The following is a 19,844-nucleotide window of genomic DNA, read 5'->3' as shown; positions in this document are numbered from 1 at the left end:
ACAAAACAAATCTGCTGCTTGCAGCCTGTGTTAGAACATTCTGAACTCACCACTAGCCGGCTATCTGGCTTGGCGACAAGTTGTAGTCATCCATCTACTGGCAGATGTTATAACTACATCAATTACCATCCTCACATGCCAAATTTGATATAATGAGGCCCAACAGAAATAATGCTATAATTTTGAGCTGTTAGTACATAAATCCATAGCATAAAACTAATATAATCCAAAGAGTTATTGGCCAAAGAGCAAGATATAAACAAATCATTCATGTGTACATAATTCTGTATTTGAGTCATGAGTATAATTATTAGCAGTAAGAATTCATTCAGGGGGGCTGGAGAGATGGTTCAGTGGTTAAGAGCACAGACTGTTCTTCCAAAGGTCCTGAGTTCAATTCCCAGCAACCACATGGTGTCTCACAACCATCTGTAATGATATCTGGTGCCCTCTTCTGGCCTGCAGGGACACATGCAGACAGAACACTGTATACTTAATAAATAAATATTTTAAGGGGGCTGGAGAGATGGCTCAGAGGTTAAGAGCACCGATTGCTCTTCCAAAGGTCCTGAGTTCAATTCCCAGCAACCACATGGTGTCTCACAACCATCTGTAATGAGATCTGGTGTCCTCTTCTGTATACATAATAAATAAATAAATCTTAAAAAAAATTCAATCAGTTCGCAGATTTTTATTATATACTACCAGTTATCAAAACATATATATATGTTTCTGGTAACTGGAAGACTACTTTCCTAAATAAGGTTAATAATATTCACATATTCTATTGCTCTGCAATCCAGATAATTTTCTCAATTACTTGGGATTAAATATATATATTTTAAATATATATTTATTATTTATAAATAATATTTATTATTTATAAATATTTATTAATAAATAATTGTTAAATATATATACATAAATTTATATCCAAATTCCCCAAGTCTTTGTAATGTAGTTGTTTGGAAAGCAGTGGATAATCATTAGCAATACACACATACACATTTATAAATATATTACACTGGGATAGATTTTAATTATCTATCATCTAGTCATGGAAGATTTTCAAATGTTATTAAAACATCTGGAGCCAGTGAGATGGCTCAGCAGTGAAGCTGCTCACTGTCCAAGCCTGGCAACTGAAACCTGACTCCTGGAAGCCATATGGTAGGAGGGGGAGAGGGGTGCCTCCTGAAAGCTGTCCTGACACACACACACACACACACACACACACACACACACACACACACACACACACACACTAAACAAATGTTATAAAGCGCACACAAGGGCCTGGTCTCGATGTCCAGCACCACAGAAACACATAAAATCGTATTTACAGGTAGTTTTAATCATGGACAGACTAGAGCTGTGTCACATCAATATGTCATCTCTTCAGCTTAGAAACCATTTTTTCGGGAGGTGGTGGCGCACGCCTTTAATCCCAGCACTCGGGAGGCAGAGGCAGGCGGATCTCTGTGAGTTCGAGGCCAGCCTGGTCTCCAAAGTGAGTTCCAGGAAAGGCACAAAGCTACACAGAGAAACCTTGTCTTGAAAAACAAAACAAACAAACAAACAAAAAAAGAAACCATTTTTTATTCTGCAATCTCCCTCTGGACTTTGACCTCAAAGTATCCAGCTAATGCAAATACTGAGGTTTCTCAGTGCTTTAGAATAACTATTCATGCAGCCTTTATAGATTACTTACTAAAGCTGACAATGATTATTGATTCAATCATGTCCATGACTCTAACAATCTGGGCTCTATTCAAGAAAGCAATGTTTAAAGAGTGAATCCACCTCAGATTTAGAGCTGAGGAGGCAGGCAAAGATTAGTGTGCATTTTCGGTAACCCACTAAAAAAGGTGCTGATGGCTGCAGTTAGCAATCTGAGCAACTTCATAAAAAAGCACTAGACATAAAGCCTCTGCAGTCATTAATAGGGAGCAGAGACACACATGTATTAGGGCCTACAGAGGTCAAGGATGGCAGAGAGGCAGAATGAGACCACTCGCTTAGGGAATCAGTAGCAGATTCACTTGTTACCATCACTATCCACCTCTTCCAAGGCAGGACCTACATTCCATAAAATTCCTGTCCATACAACAACCAGGTTATTGCATGACAGGAATTACCTAAAATTGGGGAAATACAAGAGAAAAGGGAAGCCATGATTTTTGGAAGGCAGTCAGAAATAATGGGCATCCAGACATTCCCTTGCCACATTCACATGGCTCTCTCCCCGACCCAGCATGCTTAGGCTGTTTCTCTGGTCACCCCACCAGCAACGATCACATTATCACAGGTCCATAAACTACACACAGCTTATGAGGTCACGGATCCCAGAGATGAACCTACTTCTGGCACTTTCTTGAGCCAGTATAATTCCTAACTGTACTCCAAATAGTTATCCTTATAGCCACAGAGAAGTGTAGAAGATTCTCGTGTGGCAGAGACCATTACAGGAAACTATACAATTGTCAAAAATGAAGAGAAAAACTGGCCATAGGGTACCCAGCCCCAACGGATCCATCTACAACACAACAGACCCCAGGGACAGACTCAGGGACCACCAAAGAGGAGGTGAAAGGTTGTAAGAACCAGAAGAACGAAGTCTGCTGTGAGGTGGTGTCTTCTAGAAAGGACAAGGAAGCTACATCCATGAAATCTTGACAACATGGCTGCCTAGACAACCTGAACAATTCTAGTACCAGCTGCTATCACAATGTGGATAGGGGAAGTCGTACAGGACCTCACCCCTAGACATAGAGGCACAACAAGTGCCAACTGCTGAGAGAAGGAAAATCAGTCTTCCAGGGATGAGTCTCCCGATTGGTTATTCAGTACCAAGTGGTCAGCCCTAGAAACATGTACATCCAGGAAATACTGAAAGGCTTCAGTAAGCTGTGCTTCTCTGTGTGTTTATATGTCTACGTAACAACAAGGGTTAAAGAAGAGGAGCCCATGGGCCTGGAGAGATGGCTCAGCGGTTGGGAGCACCGGCTGCTCTTCCAGAGGACACAGGTTCAATTCCCAGCACCACATGGCAGCTCAAGACTGTCCATAACTCCAGCTCCAGGGGTTCTGACACCCTCACACTGACAGACATGCAGGCCAAACACCAATGCATATTTACATTAAAAAAAAAAGAGGAGACCATGAATTTAGGAGGAAGTATGGGTGGGGGCAGACATAGGAGGGGATAGAAGGAAGAAAAAGGAAAAAAATATTTCAATTAAATATTTTTAAACCTTTAAATTATTAAAAAGAGCAAAGGAAAAGAAATGAAAAGTAGGCGAAAAAGAACAAAAGACGTGAGAGCAGCAACAGAGAGTGGAGACGGTGAGGTTCGGGCTGTTCCAAGAAGTCACTAGCATGGAGTGACTTTACCAGCGACAGTCTGAGGACGACAAACTCAGCCTCCCATGTGTGAGATCAGCCTCTCTAGGTGACGACTATGACCACAGCTCAGTGCCACTAGCTAGCACTTTTCCATCTACTGACTAGTTGTTTTACCCTTTTCAGGTAATGAGAATGTGGAGTGACTACTCGCCAATCTTCTGTCATTCTCTGGCAATTAGCTCTAGGTCCCACCGACTTCACCACATCCACCGGTGCCACCATAATCCAAATCAACACCACCTTTAGCCTACATTATAGCAACAGACTGGACACTTTGCCCATGTGTCAACCCAACAATCAAAACAATCAGTTAAGACTGCCTATTAGGTTACATCACTCCTCTGCTCAAAGCCTTCCAACGGGCCCCAACTCACAAAGCAGCCAAGTTCTTACGACAGGCCACCAGACCTTGGTCAGCTGGCCCCTGGCTAGCTCGCCAACCTCGTGTTCTAAGATCTCCCCTCTCTCACCCGGCCCCAACCCCAGGGGCTTCCAGTGCCATTTAACACAAGGCCTCTTAAACCACAGTGCACTTTGTACCAACCTCTGGAGAACGTGTGTAACTTTTCAGATGCATTTTACGTTGTGCGTGCTGTGCTGCATGTAAGTATGAGCAGCATGGGACGCAGGGCTCAAAGGTCAGAGGAGGGCGCCATAGTCCCCGGAAACTGGAGTTGTGAGCCACCATGTGGGTGCTGAGAACCTGCCTCAGGTCCTCGGCAAGAGGACCATCTCTCCGGCCCCTAGAGAGTCGATTTTAAAACAGGTTACTAGCTGCTCATTGGCTCAGTAGTTTTGGAATGATTCCAAAATTTACACTTCTAACAGGCTGCTGGTGCTGACATTAAAATACAATACTTCAACAAATACCCACCTTAGCCAGGATATGGTGGTGGTACACACCTTTAATCCTGTTGGAGACCGACTCTGGACAGCTGTGTCTTGAACCTTGTGTTACCTGCCACGATTTATCAAGCCTCATGTAAATAAGAGGCTTTTAGTCTAACCTAGGAATGTAGGATTAAATAAACCTCTTTAAATCAGCTAGCTGCAGGGGCCTGGGACCAAAGCGACCTCCTGCTGACCCTCCTTAGGAATTTTCTTTGTCCTCTCCTCACTCCTGCTCCCCCTCCCTACCTGAAGCCCTGTTTATAAGCTCTAACACCAGTCAATAAAGTGAGACCTTGACGCAACTCAGACTGACTCTGTCTTTCTTCACGCGCTTGGTCTCCTTTCCCTCTCGCCCCCCATTGATTCCCAGGTGGTCCCTCCTCGAGACCCTCGAATAACCTGGCCTGCTGGATGGGTCATAATCCCAGCACTAGGGAGGCAGAGGCAGAAAGATCACTGAGTTCAAGGATTGTCTGGTTTACAGAGAGAATTGCAGGACAGTCAGGCCTACACAGAGAAACTCTGTTTCAAAAATAAAATGGGCTGAGAGATGATGGTTCAGCAGTTAAGAGCACATTACAGAGGACCAGAGTTCAGTTCCCAGCACCCACATCAGGCAAATGAGACACACTCTTCTGGCTTCCAAGGGCACCTGCATACACATGGCATGCCTCCACAGACTCTCACACACAGGAACACTATCCACCCAGCATATCGACAACAATTTAGCCTCTGTCCCTTTGCATAGTCTGGAATGTTCCTATCTCAGCCCCAGACCCCCACTTTCTTATTTCATTTACATTATGACTGAAATATCTGTAGTGACACAATTCAATCTCTGCTCCATCCCTCTCTTCCTCCCTTGACCCCTCTCTCCAGGGTCCCACTATGTAGGAATTCACTATATAGACCAGAATGATCTTGAATTTACAGGATCTAACTGCCTCTGCTAGGATTAAAGGCATGTGCCTCCAAGCCCGACCTAGTGACATAAATTCTTAACCTAAGAGCATAGTAACTCTAGCCCTACCTCCGTAAAGACAGGCTCTGGTTAATCCCTCAACTAGGGACCTCAGTGACAGGATTCCTCCTAGTCCTGGGCTTCTACACCATTTTGAAACTCTCCTCTCTAAAAGAGGAACAGAAGGGCTGGAGAGATGGCTCAGAGGTTAAGAGCACTGGCTGTTTTTCCAGAGGTCCTGAGTTCAGTTCCTGGCAACCACATGGTGGCTCATAACCATCTATAATAAGATCTGGTGCCCTCTTCTGGCAGGCAGGGGTACATGCAGATAGAACACTATACATAATAAATAAATAAATATTAAAAAAAAAACCTCATAAAATAGGAACAGAAAACCTGATATATCCAGACTCATGAGGAAACTATTTAGTACAAAATAGAGACACCACAGTAAAACTTTAAAAATGATGAAGACCAAGCTGGGGGAGCTTCCTCACACCTGCAATCCCTGCATGCAGGAGGCAGAGGCAGAAGACCGCAGGTGCCAGTCCAGCCTGCTGTACATGCTGAGTTCCAAGTTAGCCAAGGCTGTATCGTGAGACCCTGACTGTCCTAGTTAGGGTTACTACTGCTGTGATGAAACACCATGACCAGAGCAAGGTGGAGAAGAAAGGGTTTATTTGGGTTACACTTCCACAGCACTGTTCATCACTGAAGGAGGTCAGGACAGGAACTCCAGCAGGGCAGGAGCCTGGAGGCAGGAGCTGATGCAGAGGCCATGGAGGGGTGCTGCTTACTGGCTTGTTCCCCATGGCTTGCTCAGCCTGCTTTCACATAGAACCCAAGACCACCAGCCCAGGGGTGGTAACACCCTCAATGGGCTGGTCTCTGGCCCACTGATCAATAATTATTGAAAAATGTCCTATAGCTGGATCTTATGGAGGCATTCTCTCAATTGAGGTTCCCTCCTTTCAGATAACTCTAGCTTATGTCAAGTTGACATAAAACTAGCCCACACTGTCCTGATACCCATCCCCTCAAAAATAAATAGATTCACCTCTATGAGACTTAACATTAACATGTGGATTAAAGATAGCAAATCTTATTTGAAATATATTCTTCTTTAACTGGATTCCCTATAGCATACCTATTTCAGAACAGAATGGCAGAGCTCATCTATTGTGAGTCTAAACAAATGCTGGACAGGGCTCAAGAACAAATGCTCCTAGAACAATTTTCTTTGAAGTAACTGAACCAAAACTTCACTATTCCTGGCAAAGTGGTCAAGCTGCTTAAATGCTTGTATGCTTAACTGCATTTACCAGAACAAAGTCTGCTTTGCACCATGTGCAGCAGAAGCCACCTTCTAGCTCCCTTCCAGTAACATTTGTCCTCCTCAAATGCTTACACTCGGGTTGTTCAAGACCTCTCCTCGGTTACTTCTGGAAGACAGCTCCTGGATTCGGGTCTCAGCAATCCTCATGTTCTTCCTCAAAATCACAGTAAAAACCATACATGCTTTTTGTTTTTCCTCTTAAAGGCAAAAGCCAGGGTATAACCAACACACATTCCATCTGGATGCCAAATGACCAAGGGGTAAAACCCAAATTCAGCATGTCAGTCAATGTCACTATTAAATAATGAGGTGCTGGAGTAATGAATGACCATGAAATTTAAATTGTAAGCATTTATCAAAATTTCATTATTAGATTGGTTAAAGAAATTGTGTGTGTGTGTGTGTGTGTGTGTGTGTGGTGTATGCATGGACTTTTGTGTGTGCAGGTGCACAGGCCCGTTGTGTGTACATGCTCGCAGAGGCCAGGGCACAACAACTTCAGATGTCGTTCCCCAGATGTCAACGCGGTTGACCAAACACGCCCGGCTGACTAGCCAGCAAGTCTCGGGGGTTCCCCTGTCTCTGTCTCCCCAGTCCTGGGGTTACAAACGTACACCACCACATCAGGCTTTTAAAAACCAGGTTCTGGACCCCACACAGATCCATACACTTGCAAGGCAGGTATTCTGCACACTGGGCTACCTTTCCAGCCCTGGAACTTATTTTTTAATTTTTTTAATTTTATTTGTTTTGCCTGCATGTAAGTCTGTGTGAGGGTATCAGATCTTGGAGTTATAGGTAGTTGTTAACTGCCATGTGGGTGCTGGGAATTGAACCCGGGTCCTCTGGAAGAGCAGTCAGTGCTCTTAACCACTGGGCCACCTCTCTCCAGCCCCTTATTTTTAATTTTAAGAGTTGTAAATGCATTTACTGTATTACATCATCACTTGAGGAAAATGTATCCTTAAACCTTGGGTTTGAAAATACAACACAGAAACAGAAGGGGAGGAAAAGAATGAGTTTCCACCCACATGTCAATACCAGGCCTGTTTAGGAGTCTTTTCAAAAGTGGATAAGAGACTTTAATTGTCGTACGCCATGGAAGAAACACTCATCCTCTTCCAAGCACCTTTGGTTACTCCAGAAGTTCCCACAAAAATAACCACTTTCTCTGTGGGCAGTGACTGGCTACTAGCAAGTGCTATCATACTTGCACTGTTTTACAGGGTAGAATATTAAGGATCATCCTTTTAAATGCACAACTTCTCTTCCACATTGGTTTTCTACTGCCATTGTGGTGAGGGGTGTGGAAGGATTGCCTGGTTTTCCTTCCTTTCTTCCCTTTTTTTGAGACAGGGTCTCACGATGTAGTTCTGGCTGTCCTGGAACATCTACGTAGACCAGGCTAGCTTTGAACTCATAAAATCCACCTGCCTCTGTCTCCTGAGGGCTGGTATTAAAGGCATAAGCCACCATGCCTGGTTGGTTGCTTGGTTTTTACATCGTGAGACAGGATCTGATGATGTAATCCAGCTGGACTGACTTCTCACATAGCCCTGGCTACCTTCAGACACATGCTCCTCCTGCTTCAACCTCCTAAGTCTCACAGGCACCCACCACCAAGCCTAGCTCCACCTCCTAAGTCTCACAGGCACCCACCACCGAGCCTAGCTGCACCTCCTTGGGGTTTGGCTGTTATTGTTTCTTTCTTTTGTCTTGCTTTTAGATTTATTTATTTTATGTGTAAAAGTATTTTGCCTGTGTGGTGGTTTGAATAAGAATGGCCCCATAAGCCGGGCGGTGGTGGCGCACGCCTTTAATCCCAGCACTCGGGAGGCAGAGGCAGGTGGATCTCTGTGAGTTCGAGGCCAGCCTGGGCTACCAAGTGAGTTCCAGGAAAGGCGCAAAGCTACACAGAGAAACCCTGTCTCGAAAAACCAAAAAAAAAAAAAAAAAAAAACAAGAATGGCCCCATAGGCCAGGTGGTGGTGGTGCACACCTTTAGCCCCAGCACTCAGGAGGCAGAGTCAGGCGGATCTCTGTGAGTTCAAGGCAGCCCGGTCTATAGAGCGAGATCCAGGACAGGCACCAAAACTACACAGAGAAACCCTGTCTCAAAAAACCAAAACCAAACCAAAACAAAACAAAACAAAAGAATGGCCCCACAGACTCATATATTCGATATGATATTCGATATATATGCTTAGTCACCAGGGAGTGGCATTATTTGAAAGGAGTAAAGGCTTAGGAGGTGTGGCCTCATTAGAGGAAGTATATCACTGGGGGTGGGCTCTGAGGTTTCAAAAGCCCATGATAAGCTCAGTCTCTATCTATGGATCAGGTCGTAGCTCTCAGCTAGCGCTCCAGCACCTGTCTGCATGCCACCACACTCCCCATCATGATGGTAATGGACTGAACCTCTGAAACTATAAGCAAGCCCTCAGTTAAATGCTTTCTCTTATAATAGTTGTCTTGGTCATGGTGTGTCTTCACAGCAACAGAACACTGACTAAGGCAGCCTGTGCATACACATATGTACCACATGTATGCTCTCAGAGGTCAGAGAGGGTGCCAGATCCCCTGGAACTGGAGTTAGATGATTATAAACCACCATGTTGGTGCTGGGAATCAAAAGCAGGTCCTCTGTAAGAGCAACAAGTACTCTTAACTCCCGAGCCATCCGTCTGGCCCCTTGGGAGTATTTTGTTTTGTGAGAAGGTCTTTCTGTGTAGCCCTCACAGGCCTTAAACTCACGACAATCCCCCCAGGCCTTAGCTTCCTGATTTCAGGGTTTTCCAAGTGTGACTAGAAACCCGAAGGTGGGACTGGAAGAGACACAAACCTTGGACCAGGGTCTGGCTCTCTCCACAATACCATGTTCCAGAACAGAACCCAGGAAAATCATGAATTCTAAATGTTGGGTTGGTCTTTCAGATCTTAAGAGAAAATTTATTCCCAGGTGGTGGTGGCGCATGCCCTTGTGCCCAGCAATTGGAAGGCAGAGGCAGGTGAATCTCTGAGTTCTAGGCCAGCCTGGTCTACATAGTGAGTTTCAGGACAGCCAGGGCTATACAGAGAAACCCTGTCTTGAAAAAACAAAAACAAAAACAAAAAAAGGGTAAAATTTTTAAAGTTTTCAAGTTTATTTAATCTTAAACTATGTAAATAAATGCCATATGAAACTCCATTGTATTCTTGCCCCAAGCCCAACTGTTAAAGAAACCATAGCTAAGCTGGGCATGATTAAGCACATCTGTAATCCCAGTACTCAGGAGGCAGAGACAGGTAGATCTCTGCGAGTTTGAGGGCATCCTGGTCTACACAGTGAGTTCCAGGACAGCCAGGGCTATGTAGAGACCCTGTCTGAAAACCAAATCAAAACAACAAAGAAGACCTGTGGAGAATGCTTACGAAGAGTAGACCCTGGGGCTGGAGAGACGCCTCTGCAGTTAAGAGCACTTGTTGCTCCTGCAGAAAAAGCAGGTTCAATCCCAGCTCCTAAGAAGCTGCTCACAACCATCTGTAACTGCAGTTCCAAGGAAGCTGATGCCCTCTTCTGGCCTCTGGGGGCACTGCATACACATGTTGCACATGTATACATTCAAGCAAAATATTTACACATAAAATTTTTAATAAAAAAAATCCATTGACATTATTACACCGATTGAATGAGGTTTGCAGAATTGTCTTCTCCACTCAGATCCTAATATTACTGATTCACATCATCCTCTCAGAAGGATGAGCTCTGTATATAGATCAGTGATCTCTATAGACATGACCTGCGGCTGCCCTCCTAAATTACCCTTCACCTGCCTTTATTTTCTTCACTCCTCCATTGATGTCTGAAATGATGTTACGGGGACCTTTGGAATAAGCACCTCAGCACCAATGAGAGTGAAAGAGAAGAGACGTCGTCACCAGTGGACGGAAGCCAGGACAGTTCCTGAAAGGCGTCAATCCCAGGTCGGGTTTGTAGTCTCATGTTATACACAAAACCACAAGGCAGGGCAGGCAAGCAAGATTTTACAGAAGGGTACATGGCAGTCAGCAGGTTGTTAAGGGCAAATAACCATTGTCCAGCCATTCTGTTTCAGGTAGCAAGTGAAGTCATGCTTGGCAAATGGGCAGTATAAGCTGTGCTTTAAGTAAATCACTAGATGAATCAGCATCTAACAATTGGTCTGTTCTACCTTATTTTTTACTTCAGATCTATGTCAATTTTATGCATGCACCGTCATTCACATATATTAATGGTCATGCCAGGTGTGGTGGTGCATACCTTCAATCCCAGCACTTGGGAGGCAGAGGCAGGAAGATCTCTGGAGTTTAAGACCAGTTTGGAGTACGTAATAATGAGTTCCAGGCCAGCCAGAGCTATAGAATGATACCCTAGCTCAGAGACAGAGACAGAGACAGAGAGAGAGAGAGAGAGAGAGAGAGAGAAGAAGAAGAAGAAGAAGAGGAGGAGGAGGAGGAGAAGGAGGAAGAGGAGGAGAAAAGAGAAGAGAGGAGAGGAAAGAGAAAAAAAGGAAAGAAAAAGAAAAAAGAAAGATTATTCAGCATTACTTATTTACTTGTGAGTGTGTGCCTCATGTATGCATACCACATGCTTGGTGCCTGAAGGCCAGAAGATGGCATCGGATCTCCTGGAACTGGAGTTATGGATGGTTGTGTCCTGCCTGTGGTGAGAACTGAAATCTGGTCCCACACAAGTAGGTGCTCTTACCCTGAGCCATTTCTCCAGCTCCCATCATATCTTTCTACAATGACAGACCATTAGAAAGTGTTTACATATCCAATAACGGATGACAAATCAACGTCAGGGTTATAGACTATAAAAGGATATAGCCATGTGCATGTTGGCACATGCCTTTAATGCCAGCACTTAGGAGGCAGAGGCAGGAGGATCTCTGTGAGTTCAGGGCCAGCCTGGTGTATATAGTAAATTTGAGACCCTATCTGGAAAAAAAAAGCACTATATATTTAATCTGTCAGATTATAGAAGAGAATACATAGGATTCCAGCTCTATTTTCAACTCTACCAACCACACACCCATATACACTCTCAGAATTTGCCCAATCCATGCATTGCACACTAATCAAAGCTGCCAGCATTGCCTGGCATCAAAGGAGGCAGACATATTGCTGCTTCTGGCGATAAGGGAAAGCAGGCCGATATTCTCAGAGGACAGAATCCCAAGAATTTTCAGGGCACAACTCTGAGGTCCAGAGACTTACCAGACAGAGAAAACAACCCGCTTACCATACAGGCTCTTCTAAGGAGAGAGGAGTAAGTAACACACGTGCTAGGAAGTAGGGAAACCTTACCGCAGTGGATAACCGCGAAGCCAGTGTCATTTCCAAGTTCCCTTTGAGACCAAGAAGTGCAGGGACTAAGATGAAGACTTCGGTCACGTTCTTGAACACCTCCCAGTGCTGTGGAACAAAGATAACAATCACTCTTCAGAACAATGACAGTTCTAAAGACCCCAGGGTTTATTTCCAACTTTGCATCTCATTTCTTGTTGTTGCCATCACTGCTATGGAGACAGGGTCTCACCATGTGGCCCTGGTTGGCCTGAAACCCAGAGACCTGCCTGCCTCTGCCTCCTGAGTGCTGGGATTGAGGTGTGCACCACCTCACCTGGCTTTGCTTCCATGTTTTAAAGGGCAGCACAGGTAATCTAAATCACGAACATGTACCCTCCTGAGGTCAGGATCGGAGTGACTTGAGAAGATTCGGTTGGTGTTGGCTCAACATCTATCATCACTCCATCCCATTCTACAGCTAACGCTAATAACTACCACTAACCCTGAGGCTCCTGAGAGTTACTGTGTCATACTTTTTTTCTTTTATTGGCAGTACTCAAGATGGAGGAGTCCGCAGCCTATCACATACTAGGCAAGCACTCTACCACTGAGCCACATACCAGCCCTTGAGTTTTTAAGACGCTCAGGCTGGCCATTAACTGTAGCCCAGCCTTAAGTTTGTGATCCTCATGCCTCTGCATCACAAATGCTAGATGCCAGACATGTACCACTGTTCCCAGTTACTTTATCATTTCATGGTGACAGAGCCCATGTAGCTAACGGTTAAGGGCTCAGGCTATGGGACTGGGTCATCTGGAATTGAGTCTGGGTTCCAGCACTACTTAGAACAATGTCGCAAGAAAATTACACTGTTGTTATTAAGTTGACAGATGAGGAGAGAAAAATTCCAAGAGGTATAGTGACATTCCCAAGGTCAAAAAGAAAAAAGAAAAAAGGAAGGAAAAAGAAAAAAGAAAGAAAGAAAACACTGAAAGTTAACATCTGAAGCAACTCATAGTCCTAGGTTCTGGTCCTCATTTTAAAGTAAGAAGCTAAGGGTAGTGTAACAAAGGATCATAAAACCACCACCGAACTGGAAATGTGTCTTTTAACACAAGGCGTCACTCTGTAGCTCCGGCTGTCCTCAACTCCCTATACAATGGAACAGGCTGCTCTCAAGCCCGTGATGCTCCTGACTCAGCTCCCCCTGGTGTGCCACCATGCCTGGTGAAACAAAACTCATGCCTCTAGGGATGGACCTGTCACAGCTGGCTGAGATCCTGGAGGAGTCGGACCTCAGAGATGTCACCATCTCCATCTATGAAATGAAGATAGCAATAAATGGCCTCAGAAAAACACCATAAATATGGAACAATGATTTCCTGAGTATAGAATCTGTTTTGTGTGATGGAAAAACCCCACAAATGGAACGTACTATCAGGGCATAATATCATGAATGTAATAAATCAATACAATTAATGTAATTAATGAATATCATAAATACAGTCATTGAATGAATAATGTGAGTGTAATCAATGAATACCATAAATGTAATATCATGAGTGTAATTAATGAATATCATGACTGTAATTAAAAAAAATAAATCAAAAAAAGAAAGAAAAACACCATAAAGTTAACAGATACAAAATTGCTTCCTAAACGGAAAAGATCACATAACGGCTTAATAACACGGAGGGGTATTTTACAGATGCAATTAAAATGGGATTATCCAGCAGGAGACTTCATGAACTGGCATACCTACTCAGGGCAGAAAGACCAGGTCTTTGTCACTGGTAACAGGTGAGAAAGGCAGAAGAAATCCATCAGCTAAGCAGGGAAACCAGACCCCGCTGTTTGCCTGTCAGGTCGCTCTGGGGGTTGCTCCAAATAAAAGAAGACCAGGGACCTAGCAAGTCAGACATCCCATCCATCTCCCTCAGACCCTGGGGGGAATCCATCTGGGGTTCAAAGCTAGTACGGACATGTGAAAAGCACCGGCTGGGTGGGTCAAGGCACTTGTCGACAAGCCCGACTACCCAAGTTCTACCCCAGACCCCTCAGAGAAGGGGAGAGCCAACCCCTGTAAGTTGTCCTCTGACCTCCACATTAGCACCATATGCACACACACAGCAAGTACAAGTGTAAACGTGCCTCAGTCACTGGGAGCAGGAGTGAAGACCTGCCTGACATATAAGGCCCTGGGCACTATCTCCAGCACCACACACAAATGGAGGAGGTGGAGGAGGAGGAGGAGAAGGAGGAGGAAGAGGAGGAGGAGGAGGAGGAGAAGGTAGAAGAGAAGGAGGAGGAGGTGGAAGAGGAGGTGGAGGCAGAGGTGGAGGTGGAAGAAGAAAAGGTAGAGGAGGAAGTGGAGGAAGAGGAAGAGAAGGAGGTGATGGTGGAGGAGGAGGTAGAGGAGGAGGTGGAGATAGAGGAGGTGGTGAAGGTGGAGGAGGTGGAGGAGGTGGTGGAGGTGGAGGAGGAAGTGGAGGTGGAGGAGGTGGAGGAGGAGGTGGAGGAGGTGGGAGGAGGAGGTGGAGGTGGAGGAGGAGGTAGAGGAGGAAGTGGAGGAGGAGGTGGAGGAGGAAGTGAAGGTGGAGGAGGTGGTGGAGGAGGTGGAGGAGGTGGAGGAGGAAGAGGTAGAGGAGGAGGTGGAGGAGGAGGTAGATGAAGACAAAGAAGAGGAGCATTTTGGATGTGGAGATGGGGAACAGAATTTAGTCTTTACTTTAGCACTACATTGTTTGAACACACTTTAATGAGCATGTGGAAGTTTTTTATTTTAAAACAGAATATTTCAACATACTGCTTGCTTACTGGGCTTTTCTTTTACTTGGTTTATTTTAGGGTTTGTAATAAAGAGTTACTTTCTTTGGAATGTGGGTTCAATCCACAGCATGGGAAAAAAAAGACAATGTTTTGTTTTTGTTTTTTAACTTCTAAAAGAGAAGTTAGCAGAGATAACACAGTTCTCAGGTCACTCACTTCACAAAGGAACAAATTAAATCTAAATTATTTAGATTTGAATGCTGGGGATGTCGCTCAGGCTCCTACCACACGATGCTCCCATCTCAGTGCTGCAAAGATAAATGTTTGAGACATGTATCCTATGTCAAGCATTTGAATAAAAATACGTGAAGTCAACCAGATGTGGGCACACACCTCTAACCCCAGGTTGGGGGCCTAAGGCAGGAAAGACTGTAAGTTCAAGGCCAATGAAAGCTAAAGAGTGAGACTCATTGAAAGAGGGAAGCGATGAAGGAAGAGGGGGAAAGAGAAAGGAGGGAAAGGGAGGAGATGGGAGGGGAGGGGAGAGAGGTAGGGAGGGAGGGAAGGAAGGGTTGGAATGAGTAAGCATAAGAACCTAGATTCAATCCTCAGAACCTATGTTTTAAAAAAGAAAGCCACTTGGGAGTGATAGCACACGCCTGTAATCCCAGCACTTAGGAAGCAGAGGCAATTGGATCTCCGTGAGTTCAAAGCCAGCCTGGTCCATCCAGGATAGGCAAGGTGATGTGGAAATTCCTGTTTCAAATTATTTAATCAATCAATCAATTAATTAATTAAAAAAAAAACCAGAAAGCCAAGCATGGTGGCACAGACATAATCCCAATGCTGAGGAGGCCAAGATGGGCCAGGCCTTGGAGCTTCACTGGCTGTCAGCTGAGTCAGCAACTTCCGGGTACAAGTGAGAGGCCCTGCCTCACAAAACAAGGTGGCAAGCATGTAAGGAAGCACACGAGTGAGCACACATGCACGCACTCGAGCACGTGCTTGCACACGCACGCACGCACGCACGCACGCACACAATGAACCTAAAGATGAACACTCGCCTGTACTACGTCCAAAACCATGCCGGCAGAAACTGTTCCAAACCCAGCCAGCAAGAACGGCACGAGTATCTGCAGAGCCATGATGCCGCTGGACTACCTCGGTAGCTTCTGGTTTGTTTCCACAATAACATCATCGCCCTCACTGGACAGATCTTCGTCCTGTAGCATGGCGGTGGTTTCCGAAGCCTCCCTCCCATCATAGTAGTTATAGCCGGCGTAGTCGTCATACTTGGGGCTGCAACTGGCTGGAGCGTGCCCGCTGCCGCCGTGGAAAGCCTGCTCTGAGAACTCGTGGTAGTCCAGATGTGGCTCTGATCTCTTGCCGAAGGTCTGCGCTGCACCTGACAATCCTTCCTGCCAAATGCCATTTGATTTTTTATGCCTGTCTTCCTGGTTCTTCTGGTAAATGACTGGCACCATGCTTAAAAGCAAGTTTAAAAACTTGTCCGATTGAATTGTGTTGAAATTTAAAGTCCAGTCTACAAAGCCTCCTCCAGTGTCTGGACTGCCACTTGTCTTGTGAGTGACAGATCTTCCTTTACTGTGAGTCATATTGTCATCCCAGAAAGCCCTGTATCCTTCAGACTCAAGCTTCGTGAAGCACAGCAGAACCAAAGCCACACCAGCACTTGCCAAAATTAAGCCATCAGCTTTGCTGTGTAGAAAATGTTCCCACTAGTAAAAAAAACATTCAGAAGTTTCAGAGAGAGATTCAATCTGCAAAGAAAAAAAATAAAATTTAAAACTTCGATTAACTACACTTATATTGATTTTCATACAAGCACAGGAGTCACACTCTATTCCATGAGTTGGACGCAGATCTGTTTTGTGACATACAAGTCGTTTTTAATAAAAATACAGTGCAGAGCCTGGCAGCCATGGTACATGCCTTTAATCCCAGCACTGGGAGGCAGAGCCAGGCAGATCTCTGAGAGTTCAAGGCCAGCCTGGTCTACAGAGAAAGATCTAGGACAGACACCAAAACTACACAGAGAAACCCTGTCTCGAGAAACAAACAAACAGACAAACGAAAATACAGTGCAGAAGCCAGGTGGAGTGGTGCACGTCTTTTATCCCAGCACTCAGGAGGCAAAGGTTCAAGGCCAGACAGGACTACACAGTGAGATCCTGCCTCAAAAAAATGAAACAAACAAAATGCAGAAACGTTTTGTAATTTATATGGTTAAAAGTGTTTTTATTTTTGTATACTTCGTGTAACTGAAGCCCATATGAGGTCTTTGACTGCCTCTGAAGTTCTACAGTGGATACATTTAAGAACGCAGTAATGGCATCTGCTGGACCTGGGGTACACTCACTCTGTGGTAGTAGAACTAAGAAGGCCAACGTAGAGGACTGCCCAAAGATAGAGACCAACCTCGGCTACATAGTGAGACCGTCTTTCTAACAAAACCAAAAAGAGGAGGAGGAGGAGAGGTGATGGCTCAGATCACCATGGAGAGGACACAAAATTAAATGGTGCTCGTTTCTGTGTTTCAGCAGCAAAAATAGTCTCAGCCACTTATACATTTCAACATAAAAGACACAGTAAAGTATACACCATTGTACTAACTAATTGTAAATACTAATAAGCCATATTCCTTTACTTAAAGGTTATTACACATTTCTCATTAAAATATGAAGAGACGAGCCAGGCGGTGGTGGCACATGCCTATAATTCCAGCACTTGGGAGGCAGAGGCAGGCAGAATCTCTGTGAGTTCAAGGCCAGCCTGCTCTACAGAGTAAGTTCCAGGACATGTAGAGAAACCCTGTCTTGAAAAAAATCAAAAAAAGAAGAGACAAAGCTGACATTTACTGTAAAAACATTTTATAGGTATCCTGAATATAGTACAGGGCATTTATTCCACAAATGAAATTAGGTTAGCTGGGCAGTGGTGGTGCATGCCTTTAATCCCAGCACTCAGGAGGCAGAGGCAGGGGGATCTCTATGAGTCCAAGGCCAGCCTCGGCTACAGAGTGAGTTCCAGGACAGGCTCCAAAGCTACACAGAGAAACCCTGTCTTGCAGGTAATGCCTGGGGGGCACTCACCAACCTAAGACAGAGCGCCTGTGTGGCCTGGGCAGGCGTCTCCATGACAGGTAAGGTGACCTGCTGACATCCCAAGCAAACTAAGTCAGAAGCTCATTTTTTAGTAAAAGGGGGACCTGTAGGGCCCTGGCTCCCATTTTGGGTAACTGTTGCCTTGCTTGTTGACCTTGACCTTGATATCCTCCCTGTGCTAATTCCCTGCTGGATTCCACCCTCTTGAATGCTTAAGGGAAGTTCCTTGTCTATGTATGCTGCATATTGGGCATCAACAGCTTAGATGCAAGATTGCAAAACATCAGTAGCGAACTCCTGCCCTCCGGGGTTCTCCCATTGTGCTGTAAGCCTGTATTTAAGACCTTTTCCCTCCTTCAATAAATGGCATTCGGCATTCAAAAATAAAAAAAAAAAAAAAGAAACCCTGTCTTGAAAAAAAAAGAAAAGAAATAAGAAATTAGGTTAGACTCATCATCTATCATTCTCACATATAAAAAAACCACATTAAATTGACTTAAGAATATATTCTTTTGATTGTTTGGAAAATAACTCAAAAGAATGATGATGAATGCTCAGTCCTCCATTTTGTAAGCCAACCAAAACAAAGCTGGTTAACACCCTTCCATGCTCCTCAAGTCTGCTGTGGTCTACAGTCCCCAAGTAGGTCTCTGACAAGCTGGCTAGTGACTGCAGTCTCAAAAGACAAACAGATTGCTACTGTAGCTAGTCACCAGCTGGCATAGAGCTGCAAGGCTTTGGCTCCTGCCCCAACAGCACCTAACTGCACAGTAACATCATGGCCATGTCTATCGCAAAGGACCTAGAGGCCTCAGATGTTTCTCAGGAGCACCCAGGCTGTCGTACACTTCCACAGGACACATGGCCCACTGCCTACCACACTGCTCACACACCAAGCTAGACTGTACTGTTGACTTAACGACACTTTCCTTCTTCAGTGTGTCCTCTCCTGGGGTGGGGTGACTGACCACAGGAGAACAGAAGGGGGTCTGTGAGACAAGCAGGTGCTGAGGCCTGGCTTACCTGTTTCATTGTCCCCTCTGCTTTAATACTGGGGAAGCCTGGGAACTCCAGACACAGAACATTCTTACTGCATTGTTGGCTCTAAGACCCCAGGCCTCCTGACTCAGAATATCTATGTCTGTATGGGTCCTGTATTCTTTTTTAACTTCCCCAGAGGATTATGGTACTGTACTGACTTCCTATGGAGTTACACCAGGAATCTAGTAGCTAGATTGAGTACTACAGTTGGACCTCCATATACCAGGGTTGTTCCACATCTGCAAATCCAGTCAATCACAGATGGAAAACATTTCGTGGAAAGGATGTATCTAGGGGCTGGTAATATAGCTCATTGGTGCAGTTCTTGCCTAAACATATGTCCTAGGTTTAAGACCTGGCACCACAGAAACTGGCATCGGTGGTACATGATGCAATCCCAGCACTTAAGAGGTAGAAGCAGGAGAATCAAAAGTTCAAACTTATCCTCAGATGTATGGAGTTCGAGGCCAGCCTGGGCCACATGAGATCCTGTTTCAAAGTGGGGGGAAGTATCTGTACTGAATATATACTACTGGTTGTTCTTGTCATCGGTCCCTGAACGACACAGTATACATACAATTTATAAGCTCTGGTCGTTTGAGTGAGAATGGCCCCCAGAGGCTCACAGATTTGGATACTTAGGCCCCAGCTGATGAGCTGTCAGGTATTAGGATTGGCCTCGCTGGAGGAAGTGTGTGAGGGTGAGCTTTGAGGCTTCAAAAGCCAATGCCAGGCCAGTGTCTCTCTCTGCCTGCTGCCTGAAGATCAGCTACTCCAGCACCATGCCTGCCTGTGTGCCGCCATGCTCCCTGCCCTGATAATAATGGACTAACCCTCTAAAGCTGTAAGCAAGCCTGTCATTAAATGCTTCTTTTATGAGAGCTCCTTGGTCATGGCGTCTCTTCACAGCAATAGAACAGTGACTAAGATATGTGCCATTTATATTATTTCAGGTCTTATTAACAATTTGAGTGCTTTTATTTTCTGTAACACTGAGGACTGAACA

At 45.0% G+C, this 19,844-nt stretch overlaps 1 protein-coding gene across 1 annotated transcript in view; it reads right to left on the bottom strand.

Annotated features, from left to right (window-relative positions):
- The window catches only part of LOC114687663 (solute carrier family 41 member 2-like), a 56,337-nt gene that overhangs the window by 26,271 nt on the left and 10,222 nt on the right, over positions 1-19,844 (bottom strand). Inside the window, 2 exon segments of the mRNA XM_037196876.1 lie at positions 11,922-12,029; positions 15,737-16,453. Of these exon segments, the coding sequence (XP_037052771.1) occupies positions 11,922-12,029; positions 15,737-16,288 (660 nt within the window). The 5' untranslated portion in view covers positions 16,289-16,453.

The sequence above is a fragment of the Peromyscus leucopus genome, chromosome 18, assembly GCF_004664715.2.
Source record: "Peromyscus leucopus breed LL Stock chromosome 18, UCI_PerLeu_2.1, whole genome shotgun sequence".
Lineage (NCBI taxonomy): Eukaryota > Metazoa > Chordata > Mammalia > Rodentia > Cricetidae > Peromyscus > Peromyscus leucopus.
The sequence above is the reverse complement of the archived record's forward strand: the minus strand, read 5'-3'. Positions and strand labels throughout refer to the sequence as shown.